General features: G+C 34.2%; 1 protein-coding gene across 1 annotated transcript in view; it reads left to right on the top strand.

The window, feature by feature from the left end:
* The window catches only part of Tomosyn (syntaxin-binding protein tomosyn), a gene marked incomplete in the record, with an annotated part of 588,696 nt that extends 577,569 nt beyond the window's left edge, over window positions 1–11,127 (top strand). Inside the window, 2 exon segments of the mRNA XM_081728737.1 lie at window positions 1,392–1,516; window positions 4,704–11,127. Of these exon segments, the coding sequence (XP_081584863.1) occupies window positions 1,392–1,516; window positions 4,704–4,951 (373 nt within the window).
* Between the last annotated feature and the right edge of the window lie 8,333 nt (window positions 11,128–19,460).

Below are 19,460 nucleotides of genomic sequence, written 5' to 3'. Positions count from 1 at the left end.
AAGTACAGAGTCTTTGGACACCCTTTTATTTTATAACTGGAGAGAAAAATGTAAAATTTGCTAATGGGAGGTGGTAGTAGAGAGGAAAGGGCGCAACTTGTAGGGGACATATCGTATATAAAGTAACAACAATGTTAGTTCAAGAATTCAAAGGTGTAATTGTTTCTTTCTTATTTTGTATGATTTGCGCGTTATGAACACTGACATAGTGAAAAGTTAATTTCTACGGACAGGATCTCTTATTGTTTGAGGTGATCTATGATGCCTATGACAAAAGAACAGAAGTTAAAAATCATCCTAATATCCGGAGAACTTTGTCTCAGGGACATTGCAAAAAACTACAGCAGACACCCAGACAGACATTATTACATAGCGCAGTGATATATGTAGTCGCCAAATTCCTAGAAATACTGGCACTGTGAAAGATAGGGCACGTAGTAGACGACTAAAGACTGCTGCCGTTCAGGAGACGGCAATAACGGTTCTTACATCGGTTGTGAAGAGTCCGAAACGCAGTGTTCATCGTCTCTCACTGAAAAGTAGAATCAGTCAATCCTCCGTTGTACGGATATTGCACACAAATCGCTAGCATACTTATAAGCTGCACATGTAACATAAACGAAGTGGGAATGACACAGACCGACAGGTAGAGTTTTTCACGTGGGCTTCTAACCAACACGAATTGGATCCTTCCTTTACATGTGACATACTGTTCAGGATGGTCAGTCAGCATAATTGTCTGTCCTGGTGTGGTGTGGCGTATGGGACACCTGCATAATTGGCCCATTTTTCATCTACATTACATTAACGACACAACAGTACTTGATACTCCTATTTCCTTCCACTCTAAATCCAGACAGAAACTTTCCTTCTAATTTTCAGCACAAGGGGCCCTTCCCCTATGGCGTTGCTATGCTTTAATGATTCGATACACAGCTCCCAGGGAAATGGAATGGCCGCCAGGATTACATGATCTCCTTGATTTTTGATACGCGACATGTCTCACTTCCCATTTGAAATTTCGAACTTGCATTCAAGATTGTGGCTATGGTCGCCTTGTACGTATCCCCACAAGTTATGGTCCACCCTTTACTACCATCTCCTATTAACAGATTTCACATTTTTCTCTCAAGTTTCAAAATAAAAGTCTGTCCAAAGACTTCTGAATTACCCTATATAATGTGTAAGTATGGCTGTTTTGAAATACGTAAATAACTATTAAATAAATAAATAATGCCAAATATTTAACACCATAATTATCGTGACTAGAAATAAAAATTACGTCTACATTAGTAAGATAATTGTAGCCTGTAATTACTAGATGTAGATAGATTAGTCCTTCTCTGCATTGTATTGTATTGTATTGCATTTACTTGGTTCTCTTTTTACAGTACCACTTTTACTGAAATGGTTGGTGATCTTTTCCTTCCACATGATATGCCTGAACCACCGAAAGAGAGCTTTTTCAAAGGGTTATTCGGTGGTGGTACAAGGTCATTGGATAGAGAAGAATTATGTAAGTATTAGAGATGTATTAATCTGTATGAAAGATTTTTTATTTTTATTTTAATAGGGAATTATAATCTTGCATTATAACAGTAATAGTGAACAAATAAGTAATGGTTATTCAGCGGGTTCTAATCTGTTGGAGAGGTTCCTGGTATCTAAATGTTTATTGCACTCGTCTTCGGTACGGGAAATCTGGATTTGATTCAGCTAATATGGTTAGGATCTCACTAAAGCTGCAGATCCATGTTGTATAGTCTGAGTGCTAAAGGTGACGTTCAACTTTAAACTGTATCTTATAGACAGGTATTTATCGTTGATGTTAAGGAAAAAGGCATTAATTAACATTTTACAGGTTTTGTGAAAAACTGTTTTGCTTGAAAAGATTTGTATAGTATCTCAAGTGAATGGCGACGCCCTGTTTGTACCTCTAAATATTATTGCCTTTTCGGTCAGCAGACAGCATTTTTTATTGAGAGAGCAAATGACAAAATTCTTACATCACCGTGCTGTGTGTGTCCAAGTTGACAGTCGTTACTTGTAACACTTGCTATAGATATGTCATTCGAAAGCAATTTTTTAAATATCTTTCTCGCGTTGCTCGAGAGTTTCCCAGTTCTAAGAAATCTTCGAACACAATATCACCAATATCTTCGAACACAACAGTTTATCGTCCAGTTGATCGCCAGTTTATCGCCTGTTTGATAAATACACACAATAGTTTCAGAGATATGCTAGTTTTAAAATCGAGCTCCCAATTTTTAGACGGACTAACTCGGAAATAAAATTCTCTTGAATTTATGCTTAAAAAATCACAAAGGCAGTATACATATTATACGATATACAAAACTCCACAATCTTGCCCAGACTTGGCGTGGGGGTAAATATTGACTTGCTTAGAAAACGCGTGTAAAATATTTTCCTGTGAAGACGTTTGATTCCTGAGTTACTAACCATCAAAGTTGGGGTTCAGGCTGTCAAAGTTTCAGGAGAAAAAATATTTGAAAAAATCATTGATTGCTCTGTAGAACAGGAAAATACTAGTACACAAACAAAACCGTTAACCGTTAATTTAAGGTTAAATGTTAAGGAAACGCAGTGCATACTTACAAAGAAGATACGCCAAAATCAATTAAAGACTTTTTTTCTACAATTGGAAACTCTTAATCAATTCATATTTTTTTTCTTGACCTGAGTTATCGTCTGTATCATTTTGATCTTATTAATTGGGGACTATAACTACGTGATATTACGGTATTGATGGCAGAGTACAAATAGTCATCAAATCGTGTCGTAACAGCACCAAAAACTAAGACGACAGTAGCCCGCCCGGTCTTTGGTTGATAACATCAAGGCATTCAAAGCATTCGTCTGTTGCAAGGTCAACGTAGAACACACGTTACATTCCAATTCTTCAATTCCATGTCATTATATTTTTTTTTAAAAAAAGGAATAAAACACTTCCTGTGTGTCAGTTGTTTGACTGGCAAATTCGGTGATTTGAGGTGAGTGGGTAATTAAATCAAGCCATGTAAGAGGATGGAACACGTCACTTGCAATGCAAATGTGCGTGACATTTTAGTTAAGAAGCGTATGGGGAAATTATGCTCGGCTGAATCCATCAAATGACGGAACATTTATGTAAATAAGAATCGTGAGGAGCGGGTAATAGCTGTTTCGATTAACGGCATAGTACACAAGTAGAAAATGAACACCTAGAAATCTTGTTGTCACGATAGTGAAATTTTATACATACACTCTAGGTAGTGTAGAGAAAATATCATATGTACAGTGTCAATGTCAAACGCCTACAGACACAATATACGGCGTATGTTAAAATGCCGTGTCAATATTGTGTATCCTCTTCGAGCTTCAATGCAGGGCTGTACCCTTGCATAGAGACGGACCTAGAGTTGGCGGATATCATCCTGCGAAATAGAGTTTCACGATTACCCCACCTGCTGACGCAGTTGGTCAAGGTATGTTGCTTGGGTGGCAGGCCGAGGAGTTGATGCACTCCTTAGAGAGTGCATTGGGCAACTCGAGTGTGTAAATGGTCGTTAATGTGTTAAAGAGGACATTTCCGTGAAGGCGCGGAAATACCAGCACGACACTTCGGGTTGTGTTCTGGATGTACGCTGCACTTGTTAATGTTCCTTGCTTGAACGCAGAAATGTATTGTACTGTAGGTTATAGCTTTCTACACCATGATGCTTGGCATTGGTCTCTGTAAATTGTCTCTCTGCCACACACAATATGATAGGTACAGCTCATCTGAACGAAGCCACGCCCACCTAAAGTAGATGTGGCTCATATCGCTGAACACAACGACGCACTATTTATCCCACCAATTGCTTCTTTCATTACACATTGAAGGCTGGCTGCTAAGAGTCGAGGCTTGAGAAGAAGTTAGGCAAACGCCATCCATGATCATATTCCTGAGTGCAACAAGCGGTTGGAGATTGTTCTTGCTGATATCCGAGATGCGTCATTAGTCTCAACCTGTAATGCGGTTCCCATGTGACTCCCAGTAGCAGCTTGTCTGATGCCTATCTCCAAGCTTACATCCATATACAGCTGCATCCAGAATAGGGATTACGTACGTGTGTATCTTCATCGGAACAGTAATGCAGAGTGTAAATTTCCCGTGCAACGTATTACTCGATTCTGTGTAACAACCACCGGGCGTCACAGACACACGTTATGTTCTCGCTCAAACTCCGTTAACTATATGATATGAGCTCATCTCGTCCTGGTATGTCTCCAACGTGTAAAGAACACTCGTTCACTCTTTTGGCAAGATCATCATATGTACAGCCTATACCAGTAATCCACATGAATACTTCTGTACAGTATTTCAACATTACGTTGTTCTGGGTGCTCGTTTTCTATCTATAATTGTGATTTCTTAATTTTAAAGATTTGTTGATATTCATGTTCATACATCATTTAACCTTGTGTACTTGAATAGGAAAATAGAGAGTATTTACGTAGTTTTTCAGTAGTAGAATGAACAGCTTGAACTTCGATAGCACTTTGGGTTATCTTTGGACGAGAGAGACTGTTACATGTAGAAGTAATTACTTAACTATTCATTTTTATTCATTTTTGGATTAATAAAATTATGCTTTAGAACATATATCTATACTTGTATCTACCACATGAGGTTAATATCTAGTTGTAACTTTTTGTTCCAGTTGGAGAAGCTAGTGGCAAAGCCTCTCGTACTGTAGCCAAGCATGTCGGATTACCTGACATGAATCGGCAAGTAACTTCCGTAACTTCTGAGATATCTCAAGCAAGGCAGATGATGATAGAGCGAGGTGAGAAACTAGGTCAGTTGGAAATGCGAACAGCCCAAATGACATCAGAAGCCGAAGCATTCCAGAACAGGAGTCATGATCTCATGATGAAATATAGAGATAAGAAGTGGTATCAGCTTTGAAGTGGGTCTGACTCAGAACTGCTGTTATAAATCTTTTCATATTCATTTCATGTGGGATAACATGGAAGTGAATGGCAGGAATTTGATATGCCAATTTGTACTATACCCGCATTTTAAACTCGTATTGTGGCAATAGTCTGAGGGAAGTAAATATGATTGAGTATTGTTTAAAGTATAGTTGAGAATTGAAGCTAATTTATTGGCACGTAAAACAACTGGGAATACTAGCTTGCTGCTAGCAGCGGTTTGACTTTACTCCTGTCCTAGTTTAACTATAAATCACTTATGATTAACAGTTGCTAGATGCCATCAGATTGAGAGATAACATAGTTCTGTTTTTGTTTTGTGTTTTCATATTTTATTACAGTGTTATGCTTTAACCCGATTTTTTTTAATGAACTTAATTCCGTTAATATACTTTACAAATTAAAAGTCATATTTTTGTTAATAAATGTGGCTTTTAAAAATAACAAGAATTGTAGTTAGTGTTAAGTGATTTTGTATGTATATTGACATTGAATATGTTGTAAGACAGGGATAAATTATCCAGATATGTTGTATATAGTAAGCTGTACTGTTTAGGTACAAGTACTTCTATTCTGTACTTAAGATATGTGATATTCTATTCTGCCCACTCTCATTATCTGTTGAGGACCTAATCTTTGTTATAATGTGAGGTTCATTAGGTACCTGTTTGTTGACATTGTTGGAAGAAACAGCAGTTCCCCAGGTTCTAATATTAATAAGGAAATTGTATAGTAGAACTTCTTCCCAGAGTTTTGGTAACAGCGTACATTAATAAGTATAAATATATAGAAAATGTACTTAAGAAAATCGAAACCTTAGATGTATGCAAGTCTTAGTAGGAGGCATGATAACGAGGTAAATGGTTCTGTGACCAACCAAAATGGTATTTTCTTGCTGTATTTCTACATCAAAGTCATCACCTCTTTTTATATGATTTTTTTTCTTTCCGTGTAACTTGTACTTTGTTGCAAATTAAAAGATAAAAAAAAAGAAAAAATTTTGATCATTCTGAAATGTAGAAACTTTCATCATGCAGCCAATTATGTTTAACGCCATGTATGAATAATGTCATCGATGCAACCAGTTGAATTTGTATCGTGTTTGAATACCATATCATTGTCTACACTGATTGTTTGTTGTTTCTATTTTGTTTCTTTGCGAAAAAACTAAACAAAAACATTTTGGTGTAGTCTTGTAATGTAGGAAGTACGTATAGAAAGTTACAAACCACTGCGGATATTGATAATCAAATAATTTCATTAAAGACTTAGTTCACAAAATAATTACAAGGTACATATAGATATATAGATATATATATATGCTAGTGGAAAAAATCAAATTTTATAAACTTATTTTACACTCGTAGAAAGAAATTAGTCGTACAACCCAGTTGATTGTTTTCCAGTTTTTCTTTGTATAAAAGAAATGTTATTGCTATTTTAATGTTATATATAAAAGTAATGAGAGTACATAATTTAGCATGTAGATCACAATTGAAGATCCAGTTTGAGAGTTGCTAATAATCAAAGCAAAGATAATAACGAAGAAATTCCTGTGAAGATTTCTTCAGAAGTTGTTCACTATGCAAGGCTGGCTGCGTGTCAGGAAAGAATCTACCATTTCAGGAGTAGATAAAGAAGACCAATATATATCTAAAAAAGCGATTGACAAGTTCATCACTTCCTTCTCACATCATTGTTATCATTAAGAAAGAAAACATTATATGTCATAAGCATGGTAGAGAATAAACCTATCCCTGCCTTGAATAAAGTATTAATAGTAAGAATGTTCGCACTACATAAGTGCATGTTTACATACAAAAAAGATAAAAATGTATTGAAATGAATGAATGTTAGAGAAAGATCATTAATTTGAGACATGTTTATATGTGAATAGTTGTCTACAGATATTTAAAGAAAATTAATCCTATTTTTTATTTAGTATATACTCACCACACTTTCCTCTCTTTCCTCTCCTTGTGTTATGGTTGTTTCTTTTCCAACAACCGAAAGTAATATTGTTGTTGACCTAAATTGATCTAGTTGTATCTACTTTCAATTTTTTTACCTAATTTTTTTGTTTCGAAGCCTGTTGTATTTTCTTGAGCATTTTGTGACTTCTGTTCATTTTGTCGGCTTATAATGTATTAAGCTCTAATTTGCAAGACTGGAAAATAGAAAAAAATCAAATTGCATTTTATATTTTTCCTTTTTTTTTCTTTGTTTTAAAAATCTGGTATTTTTCTTTAATTTTTTTCACATTAAGGAAAGGCGTGCACGTTCTACAGCTTTGTAAGTATGTTGTTACTTTTTTTTAATCGACTGCATTCAACTTTTGTAAATTTTTTATGATTGCTTGAAGCAATATTTGATGTAGTACTGACCAGATTCTCCATCATGTACTATTAATATTATATTACTTTTGTTATTTTATTATTAAAGATAATACAAGCTGCCTTCAAAAACAAAACTTCGATATTAATTACAAATTATATGCTAAATTCTTCTTGTAATCACATATAATGGTTGGTTTAACGAAACACAATCCATGTATTAGATATTCACAAACATTAATTTGATACTGATGTTTATTTCTCTTATCTGTGATTCTCAGGTATTGTCAAGGTATCGCCAAAGGTTTTAGAATAAAAATGTGAGTGGTGCTAAGTTTTTTATTTGTTGATGACTCAAATTCATTTCATAAATCATTCCAAAATTCACCATCACATCGCGTAATGTATTTTTTAAGTTAAATATGTTTATTTGTTGTATATGTTACATGAACCTAATATTTAATTAAATACCGCCGTATACTTTGAATATCTACAGATTGATGTATTTTTGAAAAAAAAAAAAGTTGTAATAAACGATAAAAAGGGACAATCGCTTATTAAAAAAGAAGAAATTTAATATACAGCAACGTGTTACGTCAGATCATTGCTTTCTGAAGATGTTTTTTATATTATCTGATATTAAATTTAATGTATACTGTTTCGTCTTGAGTACGTACTGACTTATATTTTCTTTTGTTCACTCAATTTCTCACCTTTAGTGAAGTTCTTTGGTCATTTTAGACCCCTCTTCAAGCCACATTCGTTAGTTTTTATGTAACTGATGTTTTTTTTTCTTTTTTTTGAAACATTTATTGATATGAAATAAAATCAGTATTCGATTAATGATATGTATACATTTCTCTTTCAAAATTCTAATCAAGCAGTTGGTTTTGTAATTACGCTTAAAAGAAGGAAAAATAAAACTTTCAGTGGCAATGGGAAGGCTAACTAAAAGCTAACAAAGACGGAAGAATGTCACATTAAAGATATTCCAGTGAAATTTTAATGTACATGACAATTCAGAAATAAATTCTATATCTGATTCACTCTAAACTGTTCGATTTCAGAAGGACTGTATTAGCGAGTTCTCCGTAACAAACAGAATATATTCAAACATATCGTATCACTTGCCGTCACTATAGTTTTGGTTCGATTCCCAGCTGTATGTTATATTGTAACTTAATATTCGAGGAAAAAAAAAAGAACGTGCACTTCAGATGTTAGTAATTATTTTTCAGAGTAATTCAGATAAATAATAATATAGTGGTAAGTTTTACATAATTGGATTTTAATGTACTTGAATTTGTTAATGAATCCCATTCAAACTTCATCGACGTTGAATGGTAAATGTGATAACATTTGTGGGGAATTTGGTCAGTGATTTTGAATGCAGTTCGTGTTGGTTACTTAATTTTGTACATTTATTGTATATGTCTATGCTGGTTATTAGAAGAAAAAAGAAAGAAAGAGAAATACTAAATGTATATGATAGTTTTCTAGTTTTATCAAGTGTTCAAATTGTAACCACACGTACATATATGTATGTATATAAGAGATAAATTATCATGAAGAACTATGAGATACTGAAGAACATTCGTTGTGATATTTTTGTTAATTTTAGTACAAAATATTATAAGTTTAGCCACTTAATATGGCCGAATTTTCGATAATTCTGTGACACAAGGGACAATTTTGTCACAGTATATGCTGCTTCATCAAATGAATATTCTTTAGATAGAGTACTTAAAACAGCATGACTTATTCTTCAGTGGTGACCAAACTTCTGAATTATATTTGTCAATTATGTTTATTTTTTAAAATTTATTATTTTATACCATGTTTTATTTTTCCTTTACATAGTTGAGGTGGATTATGTTTTAATTCAGCTACATGCATTTAATAAATGCCCATTTTTAATGTCTTGAAGTACTTAATGAGGTGAATTTAATAAATTATACCTACATCACTGAACTGTAAGTCTCTTTGCATGTATTAAAGGCCTTAATAGATTTTTATTTATTAAACTATAATTTCTAGTCAAATTATTATTTACACTAACCTCAATAGTAATGTACTTACTGAAGAACAACAAATGTGAAATGATTAAGAGAATAGGTTAACTATTTACTGCAAATTAGAAAGAAATATATATATATATATTGTAGCTTTTGTTGAATCTCTGTTATATAAGTTCGAGAACATGAAATCTGTTTACTGATAAATGTTTTGACAGTGTTGGGTCAGGACATTAAGAATCCTGTATAATTATAACAATAATATAAAATACTTTATAATTTACATTTTGATCATTTCTAAATAAGAAAGACTGTTTCCATAACTAACGATGGTTGTCATTAACTAGAGACATAAAAAATAACTATAAACGACCTTCAGTAAACTGACTTAATATTAAAAAGTAAGAAATGTTGAAAGATTGTATTATCATTTTTATTGTTGTTAAATATTATTATCATTACTATTATTATTATTTAGTTTTGTCATTACTGAAATGTCTCCTCATAAATTAAAAATATTAGTTGGTAGAAATAAAGAAAATGATTTTGTACTTAAAAACATTATAGAGCAGAGTTAATGCTGTAAATATGATGTTAAAATAATATATATGTAATTATGAGCTACAAACTGAGAGAAAAGTAGTCAACTAATTTTAGTTGAAATAGAAAATTATATATTTAAAGAAGAAATATACTTTAGATATTATTTAGAAATTGTATATAGAATGAATTTATTGATGAGAATATAACTTTCCATCATTGAAGATACGAGAGGTATTTCTGTATAGATGGCGGTGCTTACAGTGATAATCGTAATTTATACTAACGAATGCTGATTTTAAAATAATTTGGAAGCACATTACGCTTGTTTCTCTCTTATTGACTTATGTAAATAGGTAGGTTGTAGCATCTAAAAAAACAATAACAATTGTTACATTAAAGTTCTCTATCGCTCAATCTTAACATTAAAACATATACATACTACATACATATATATATATATATATATACATACATACATAACATATTCCTTAATTCGATAACCTGTAGCTATATTGTGTTTTTTTATTTGTTTACTCTTTAACAGTAGTATTGTGGTGTGCGTAATCTGTTTTGAAAACAACCATCCATTGTTCGAGAGTTGTTTTCCTCTGTAAAACATAGAGAAAAGAATGTTAACAAAACACTTAGGAGCGTAGAATATACTCCTTGCCGTTATTTTTATAAGACTTTATGTTTAATGAAACCTTAATGGAAATATATGTTGATCGTTAAAAAAAGAATTAAAAAAAAAATTGTTGGTCTTTCATTAATGTAATGCTGTTTTGGTAATTAGAAAGGACTGAACTTTGAAACAATAATCAGGCATGTAGCTGAAGCCCATCTCATATCGAATTCTGTAGACATTATTTGTAACAAAGATTTGTGTTTCAATGTTGATTTCCTTGTGGTAACAATTATCTGAATGTTAATTATTTTTCACTTTTCTTTGTAGTAAATATTTTGTGGTGAGTCACTTCGCTAGAATAATTTGATATAAAAATCACCGTGAAGTCATTTCTGATTTTAAAAGGGACTAAGTAATGGTAAGACAATGGGATATGACTATTTTTTTAAATATTAAGAAATAACTTCATTAATGAAGAAACATGGAAGAAAATATTTCGTAGTGCTTCAATGCTTGATTACAATAAAGGTGCTGAAATGATTTAAGACCATTATGTTGAAAACATGTATTTAAAGGCTGTTTGAAGACTACTCACTGTAAGGAGTCAATATAAGAAGGTAAAACAGCTATAAAATGGAATTTATTTATTCCCCTTTCTTACTTGCTTTAAAAAAAAAAAAAAAAAAAAAAAAAAAAAAAAAACCCTTGATGTTGTTATTGATAACACATGAAATATTCAATATTAGGTAATAAGTAGTAGAAGTAACAGGTAGCATTAACCTCTTAATTTCAAGGAATTGAATTATAGGAACGCAGAGAGATTTTTGCAACTACATGTCTTTACAAAAATGATTTTAGTCTACTTTCGCTTAAAATTTCAAAGAACTAAAATAAAGTTATATATAATGGAATTAATAAATGAAAATAAATGGCAAAATAAATAGGAAGGGAAGGGAAGTAAGTCGATGAAAATTACGGATATTGTTCATCACATTGCTTGGGATCGAAAGTTCAACTCTGCTCAGGAGAGACGAACGCTTTACCACTATGTCATTTTCCAATATCTCCAATCTTTAAGTTTTACGTCCCACGATTATGCTGGCTAGGCTAAAGGAGACGGTGATGATGGGAAATGAATGCAATGGTGGAATGAAGAAAGTGGGAGAAAACGGAAAACCCCGAGAAAACCCACACACTCGGTGTTTGTCCACCACAAAGCTCCTTTAGCGCGATCCAATATTTCAAATATGATGTAGAACTAGATTATCATTAAATCTGGAAACGTTAGTAATTACCGTAGAGTATAATCACATACAACATCTGAAAGTGTTGCAATATGGATAAATAACGGTACTTTTCTTCTTACGTACAAAATTAATTGGGAACGTATGGTACATTCACGTCAAATTAGACAAGAAAATATTAAGAGGCGCCCATGCGCTGGTTGTTCCGTTCTTCGCAAACAGCAAGATTAAACGCCAGATTTTTTTTTCCTGTTGAGTGGTAGTGTTACAGCCATGAGACGTGTGTACGGTTTGTCACTATTTGACCACGGACTAATTGTTGGGCCTAGTAGTAAGGTGTACCTCTCGTATTACAGTTAATTGGCATAAATATTGAAAGTATAACAACCAAGCAGGGGTACACAACTGCAAAATGGTATCTACATTGACTGACCACTGAGTTTAGTGACCACTAAACAAAATAAAATAATTATTCTTATATTAATTCAATGCTAGTTTATTTCAGATCTCTAGTCAACATTTGTACAGCGTACACATCATTCTATAGGTTTTCTAGTCATCGATTAAATGCGAAGATTGAAGAGTAAGTCATGGCAACCCAATAATATTTCGATAATCGAAAACTGTATTAAAAATGTTTTATATACAACTGAAATAATATCCATAATGGATATTTTGTTTTTAGGAATCATGAAAGAAAACCTAAGCAACCCTGTAACATACACTTGTATTAATGTACATGTTATAAAACATCTCGTTATAATAAACCCTCCAAATAAGGGTAATCAAGTAATTTTAACATGATGTAAATATGAATAGAAAATGAAGATTGCGGAAGGAAGCCAACACTAGTACTTTACCCTCTGATCAATAGATGGCTCTGTGTGTTGTACTGGATGAGCGCGGGGTGCTGGTAAAACAGTTGTGAGTCAGACGAGGTGTAAAATGGAAGTGACCAAAATGGAACAGCGAAAGTACATCAAAGTGGCCGTTTTCTGGGGGAGAAATGCGAATGAGTGTAACCAAATATTGTTAGAGGCGTTAGAGAAGAATATTCTGCATGTCAAGCTGACGCAAGATGCGAGGACGCCAAGCAACTAGCAACATGGAACGGTCAGGCCGGCCTTTTAGTGTGCGGACCGATTGTGTCACATGCCGTATTGGAACATTTATTGGAGAGCGAGAAACGATGGACGCTGCGTGAGTTAGAGACGGAGACTGTGATTGAGAAGCACCCCATTCATAAAATTTTCACGCAAGATCTGATCCTACGTAATGTTGCATCGATATGGGTTCCACATGCCCTCACGGTGATTCAAAAATGGATATGATATGCAGATTGTTCCAATCGCCTACAATGGTGTGAGAGTAAAAGCAAACTTTTTTTTTTTTTTTAATTCAAGATAATCGCTATTGATGAATTCTGGGACTGGTCGTATGAACCTAAGTTGAAATCGCAGTCCTCAGAGTGGAGACATCCAGGGTCACCGCGTAGGCAAAAGTTTCAGCAGAATCCCTCGCCCACACGATTAATAGTGGTTGTGGCATGTGACACAAGGGGAGTACTTGTTTGTCTCTTCATTCCTCATGGCACCACAGTCACATCAGCGTATTACAAATACTTCCTGCAGTGACATCTACGCGTGCCATTAAGGAGAAGCGTCCAGATCTACTGCATAATGCAATCATATTCCATGATAACACAGAGCCATATAAGGCAGCTTGTGTACGGGACCTATTGCGTCGATGGGAAGAGTTGGAGTACCCAGCGTATTCACCGGATTTGTCACAGTGTGATTTTGACCTCATCCACAAGGTGAAGAAACCACCGCGTGGTAGATGATATGCAATCTGCCTGGACATTGAAAATGCTGTGAGCCAACAGATAAACTGTTTCAGGCATGGTGCAGATGACTTTCGACATCTTTCACATCGATGACAGCGTACTGTGCACAAAGTAGATCATTTTGAGGGTTCATCATGATCAGACAAGGTTTTATAGCATCGTGCTGTGGATAGCGCGCGAGGTTTTATTCTGAGGGATTATCATAATAAGACGGATTTTTGTAACATATGCATTAATATATGCGTATATCTCACAGGGTTGTTTAGGTTTTATTTCATGATTCCTACCAACAAGATATCCATTATGGATACTCTTTCAGCTGTATATGATGTTTGTAATACATTCGATTGCCAAAATATTACTGGCTTGCCATTACTTACTTCCTTACTCTCGTACAATTAATACGATTGTTGGTAACCTGACAGCAGTTAATGCGCACTGCTAGCCAGGGTGCGAAATCATCTCATTCAAAGTGAGGGGGAAGTACTTTTAAGCATAATACTTGTACACAAAATCATAACCTATCAGAAAGGAAAGAAGCTAACCTAAGCTTACCAGTTTGTCGCAAAACACACTCATTTCCAATTGTGATATTCCGTATTGAATAAAACTTGAACAATGCAAGGAAAGTGTACTCTGAACTCAAACGTTGTGCTTTATTTTATTGACTTACAGTGTGTTCTACAAGCTTGCATTTATAAGCCATCAAAAATAGAAATAAGGGTATTGTTCTAACTGGTGATCTACCAGGCTAGATTATTATCTAGTGTTACACCTAAAAATGATCGGCTATTTAAGTAATTTTATTTTTGATCAAATATAAATCCGTGTCTATTGGTTCATGTCCTTTATTAATATAACCACAAGTTAAAAGAATACTGGTTAGGTTAGAGCTCGATAGGTTACCAATTAGAACAATACTGAAATGAGAAACTATATTTTAAAAAATAAGAATTACAGCCATACGTTAAATCTGACAAACACGAGACTATCGATAACCTGCTAGTACTCCTTATAGAAACAAATTATGTTCATACTCATCTTCACTGTTCCGTATACTGGTATATTTACTGTCCGCCATATGGTTCAACTCCTTAACTCAAGACTGTACTACACTTAATGCATTCTACAAATTCAAGGGTGGTCCACACAATTTAACTGTCATTAAGGCTTCTAATGTATCTATTGTTAATCGATTTCTTTCATAGCTTTTCAAGTCATGTGCAACGCTGAAACCACGCTCACACTCTGCAGTCGACAGTACAACTGATTTTATTATCCGTAACACCAGTTTAAATACGGGAAGATCAGCAATAGATTTGAGACCAGATTTCAAAAGTCTCCATTCCATTACAGCTATAGATGGATTTATACTCAATAATTTAGCAGCCTTATAGACATCAGAATTGCCGTACAATGGACTACTTTTTTTTAACTTAAAAATTTCATCAAATACTTTGAAGCAGGAAATCTTCTTTCAGTTCGAAAATCTTCGTAGTTCATCTAAAATCTCTTGTAAGATTTGACATCTTACTCGCTCGAATTGAAATGATGTCGAGTCACTGTCAACACAATAACCCAGATACTACTCTTTGCAATTCGTGACAAACGTCATCATTTTCTTTCGTTTCAGTAAGAGTTGTGCACGCACTATGCAGCTGAGTTTCTATTTCTCGATATAATACAGATTTTTTGCATTGTTGTACTGACGGTAGTTAATATATAGTACGCGACAAAACATAACCAATTTTTTCCTCGAAGGTCAAGATCTAAGGGTTTACTTGTCCCTACCATAAATCTTTCATTGTAACTAGATTCCGGCGTTGCCGCTCCAACTCAGATAGAACTGTATAAAGCTCTCAATCATATTCTATTTTCCGATCATTACCGAAAATGCACAGTAACCCGAAACGGCTCGGACGTAAAAACTATCATATTATTATTATTATTATTATTATTATTATTATTATTATTATTATTATTATTATATATATTAATAGGAGAGAAAATTACTTGTTGAATGACCTATACATATTTTATCCCTATTTTAAGTGGTTATTCTGGTTTTATGTATCTGCTTATTGGTTTGCAACACTGAGAAAGAATAGTTCGAGACTTCATTGTTTATCCTGGCGACAGGGAGAACGGATAAGCTTTTGTAATATCGGCAACGCCCAACTGGTTGACAAACCGCACGTGGCTGCTAACAACCATATGACACTTTTACTGCTGATAAGAAAACTTGGTTTAGCTTTGAAAACCACTATATGTGCAGTGTCTAAAAGCGATCTTAACATAAGTATGGTTTGTCTTGAAGTTAGCTTACGATACAAACCTTCAAATTTTGCCATTGTTTGTTCACTTGACTCTTTTCTCACTTCGGCAAAAAACAAATAATCAATTATGGATAGATAGTATCTGTATAGGCTAAGAGCACATGTTTTTTTTTCTGGAAATCCAACTAATTCGAAACAGTTTCTTACTCTCTTAAAACCCTTCTTCGCCAATGGCTTTGGCAATGTTTTCGAGGCGAGCAAACACAGAAGGCTTACTGAAGACTATAAAGTTCGTCAAGCAGATTTTCGAAGTGGTGTACTGCGTTCACGACTCCAAAAACTTTTTCTGTTACTAAATCAAGCCTATGTTCCATGCAATGAATACTGACGAAGTGGGGAGCAAAATTTCTTCTAATGCGAGCAGCAACTACATCGTGGCGCCATCTGATCCAAGACCCACAAGCTTCTCTTTAATAATATCAGAATCAATGCCATCCTTTGCGGAAGCTTCAATGATCTTCATTTCTGTTGCTTTTGGATCTCCTTTCACGATGCGTACTAGTTCATGAAAACAGCTTCGAGCAATATTCCTCTCACCCACGTACGTAATATACAGAATCAAATGTTTTTCAGAGAATCGATCTGTAGACTCATCAACGGATATAGAGAAGCAATCAGTAAAATTCAAAAATGTTACCAATTTCTTGTGTTGCTGGTCTGCAATGAAACGTGTTATCAAAGCAGCTATTTGTCTGTATTGAGGTGCGTTCCCATGTTTAAACCATTTGCACGTTGTAATTTATTCATTTCTGGGTGATCCCTGAAAGTCCAACCTCGCTTTGTACTAGTATATACATTACGAAATACTTTTACCGTTACATCCAATTGCAGTTCTTGCTTTCTTAGACACATTTCCCTTGCTGTTTCTGCGCTTTTTTCCAGTGCCTCTTTCTGACGAGTAACTTCTGCATCTAAGCACAGTCGATGAACTGAACTTAGTTCATGTCTATACGGGATTCAAATTTTGCTTTTTATTTTTCTGAGAAACACCTTTCGATGACCACAGCAAGTCATTATTGGCAGTTTTAGTCTTAATGTTTTTACACACGAAAGAAGCATGCAGTTTACAAACATTACACATCATCATCTCCTGTCCTGCTTTTATTTCGAAAACAAGCCATGATCTATCTTGTTCCCACGAAATCTGAATTCTTTTCCATTCCATGGGCTGTTGACTTCCTTCTAACAATGTTACATTTTGGTTCATTTTACGAGTACTTTACATTGTTTTATCGCTTCCATCACACAAACTCTCTGACAAATGTATTTTAGACGCTTCCATCACAGTTACACTAAAACATTTCTTTTCAGCTTCACCCGTTTTACCACTACTGCATTCGTCACTACTTTTGTTCGTGAATAGTGGCCCGTTATTAGTAACATGCGAGTTGTTACTATTTAGTTTCCGAACTTTATTATCTGACTCGGAATTAACGTTGAAGTGGTTTGTAATTACATTATTTGTAGCACTCTTCCTACGTTTCATTTTTGTTGCATTCAAGAAGTCAATAACACTGCACTCAAGTATGGTCACCTTAGTAGTAGAAGGACAAAAAAGAATAGTTACTTCAGATCTCATCTCTATTTTGTTTTCAGATTTGCAGATCAAAGCACAGTTTAATTATTCACTGCATTTTTACCTTTGCTTAACGCTAATTGCACTTCGATGACTTTTATTATACTTTTCCTACTGAAATATTTGCAAATATATTGATAAGTGTGTTGAACTTGTATTAATGGGATATGTGTACTTTTAAAAGTATTTTGTAGCGAAACTAACGTTACATTTTCTAGAAATATGTATGACTTTTGACAAATACCGTCATATTCTCTTCCCCCCGGTAACTCTGCGGTGGGGGGGATTATTTTCCAAAAAACAGTAAGTGAGGGGGAATTCCCGCTCATCCCCCCCAGGATTTCGCACCCTGCTACTAGCCAGAAAACATCAAAATGTCGGTATGGAACGATAACAAGGAATACAGGGAGCATGGACTAAGTTGATAAATAACTGTATCAAATTTTAAAGTACTTGTTAAATCCATGTGAGAAAGAGGTAACAAAGCAATGGGTCCCGTCGACAACATTTGCAAGCTGATGTTGAATAATGTTGGGGGTATTTACGAGAGTGTACTATGTATTGACGTATTCAATGTAGACTTAATTTAGAATGTTTTATGATCAGTCCAACTAACTTTGAGGTACCTCCTCGATTCGGCGCTCCTCACTTTTATTCTGATATACTGGGTGTCAGAAATGAAGGTTCTTTGTAAAGTGGAGTTGAAATTAGAGTACTTCTACCAAAGGCTTTGAGTACTACTTAACACTAGAAGCACGAAGCAGTCAAATTGATTGCTTTCCACTTCTGAGCAAAATAAAAAATAATGGTAACACAGGATGACTGTTTTTATTGATATTCTCAATGAGACACATCTAGAAGTAAGCCTAGAAAGCATATTATTTATTTTATTACTTTTATTTATAAACATTAAACACATCAATATGTAATATTAAAAATATTTATAAATAAAATAAGTTTAATATCAGAATTTTAAAATAATAAAAATAACCAAAGATTACTGTCAACTGTTAGATATTCAATGTTTATTGTAAAATAACATTTGCTATGATATCTTTCGTAAACATCTTCTTAGGAGATCATTACAAAGTCATACTTCACACAGATAACTCGCTTTCGGATCTCTGCAGTACGCTTTCAACAAACATACCTTCAATACTTGAAACATATGTCAGCTGTTTAGTCGTTTTTACACAGTCGTACTTGACATTACTTTTGCCTGCGTGTGGAAGGATTTTCCCCATCTTCAGATACACTGTTACTGTCATTAGTGACATCCATCATCAACCACTCGGCCAAACGTTGGAGCTATTTGAATTTCTTTCCGGTAACTTCTCTGTATATTATCTAGGAATTCAAACATGACAAATCAACCACGTTAAAAAAAAAAAAAAAAATACATTGGTCACCGTCTACACGTACATCTCAGTGTGTGTGCCTTCACCATTTCATTCACGATGTCTATACCAAACTTCGTCTGATTGTAATATGTTATAGTTTCGGATGTTCTCTTTGGTGCCGGTGCAAACTGACACTGACTTATGCATGGAACGCAATACACAAACGCTTTTGTTCCGCTTATATTTTTATTCACTCTGATCGCGGTAAACATCATAGTATACAGGTCTTTTGGGGATGCACAACCTTTAGGAAGCTCTCTTCTGTTTTGTTTTATTGTCCCAACCAAACTATATCTTTAACCCTAAGAGATTCATCTAGTTTTCTTGTTGTGAAGAAGTTATCACATGTCACTTTTTTTTTTTTTTTTTTTTTATAGTAAAAAGATTTATCAAACTAGACACTACAAATTCACCTAACTGTGTCCCAGCAGAATGTTCCAAATCCTTGCCCAGATATAGAAAGCCATTGACGACATATTTTGATTGTACGTTAGCAGGTAACCAGAATTTGATGCCAAATTTATCGGGTTTATTTAGTATATATTGCAGAAATCGACATTTGACT

Source organism: Thermobia domestica, chromosome 1, assembly GCF_964235325.1.
Source record: "Thermobia domestica chromosome 1, izTheDome1.hap1.1, whole genome shotgun sequence".
NCBI classification, from domain to species: domain Eukaryota; kingdom Metazoa; phylum Arthropoda; class Insecta; order Zygentoma; family Lepismatidae; genus Thermobia; species Thermobia domestica.
Note: the sequence above shows the minus strand (reverse complement) of the source record. Positions and strands in the feature narration are given on the sequence as shown.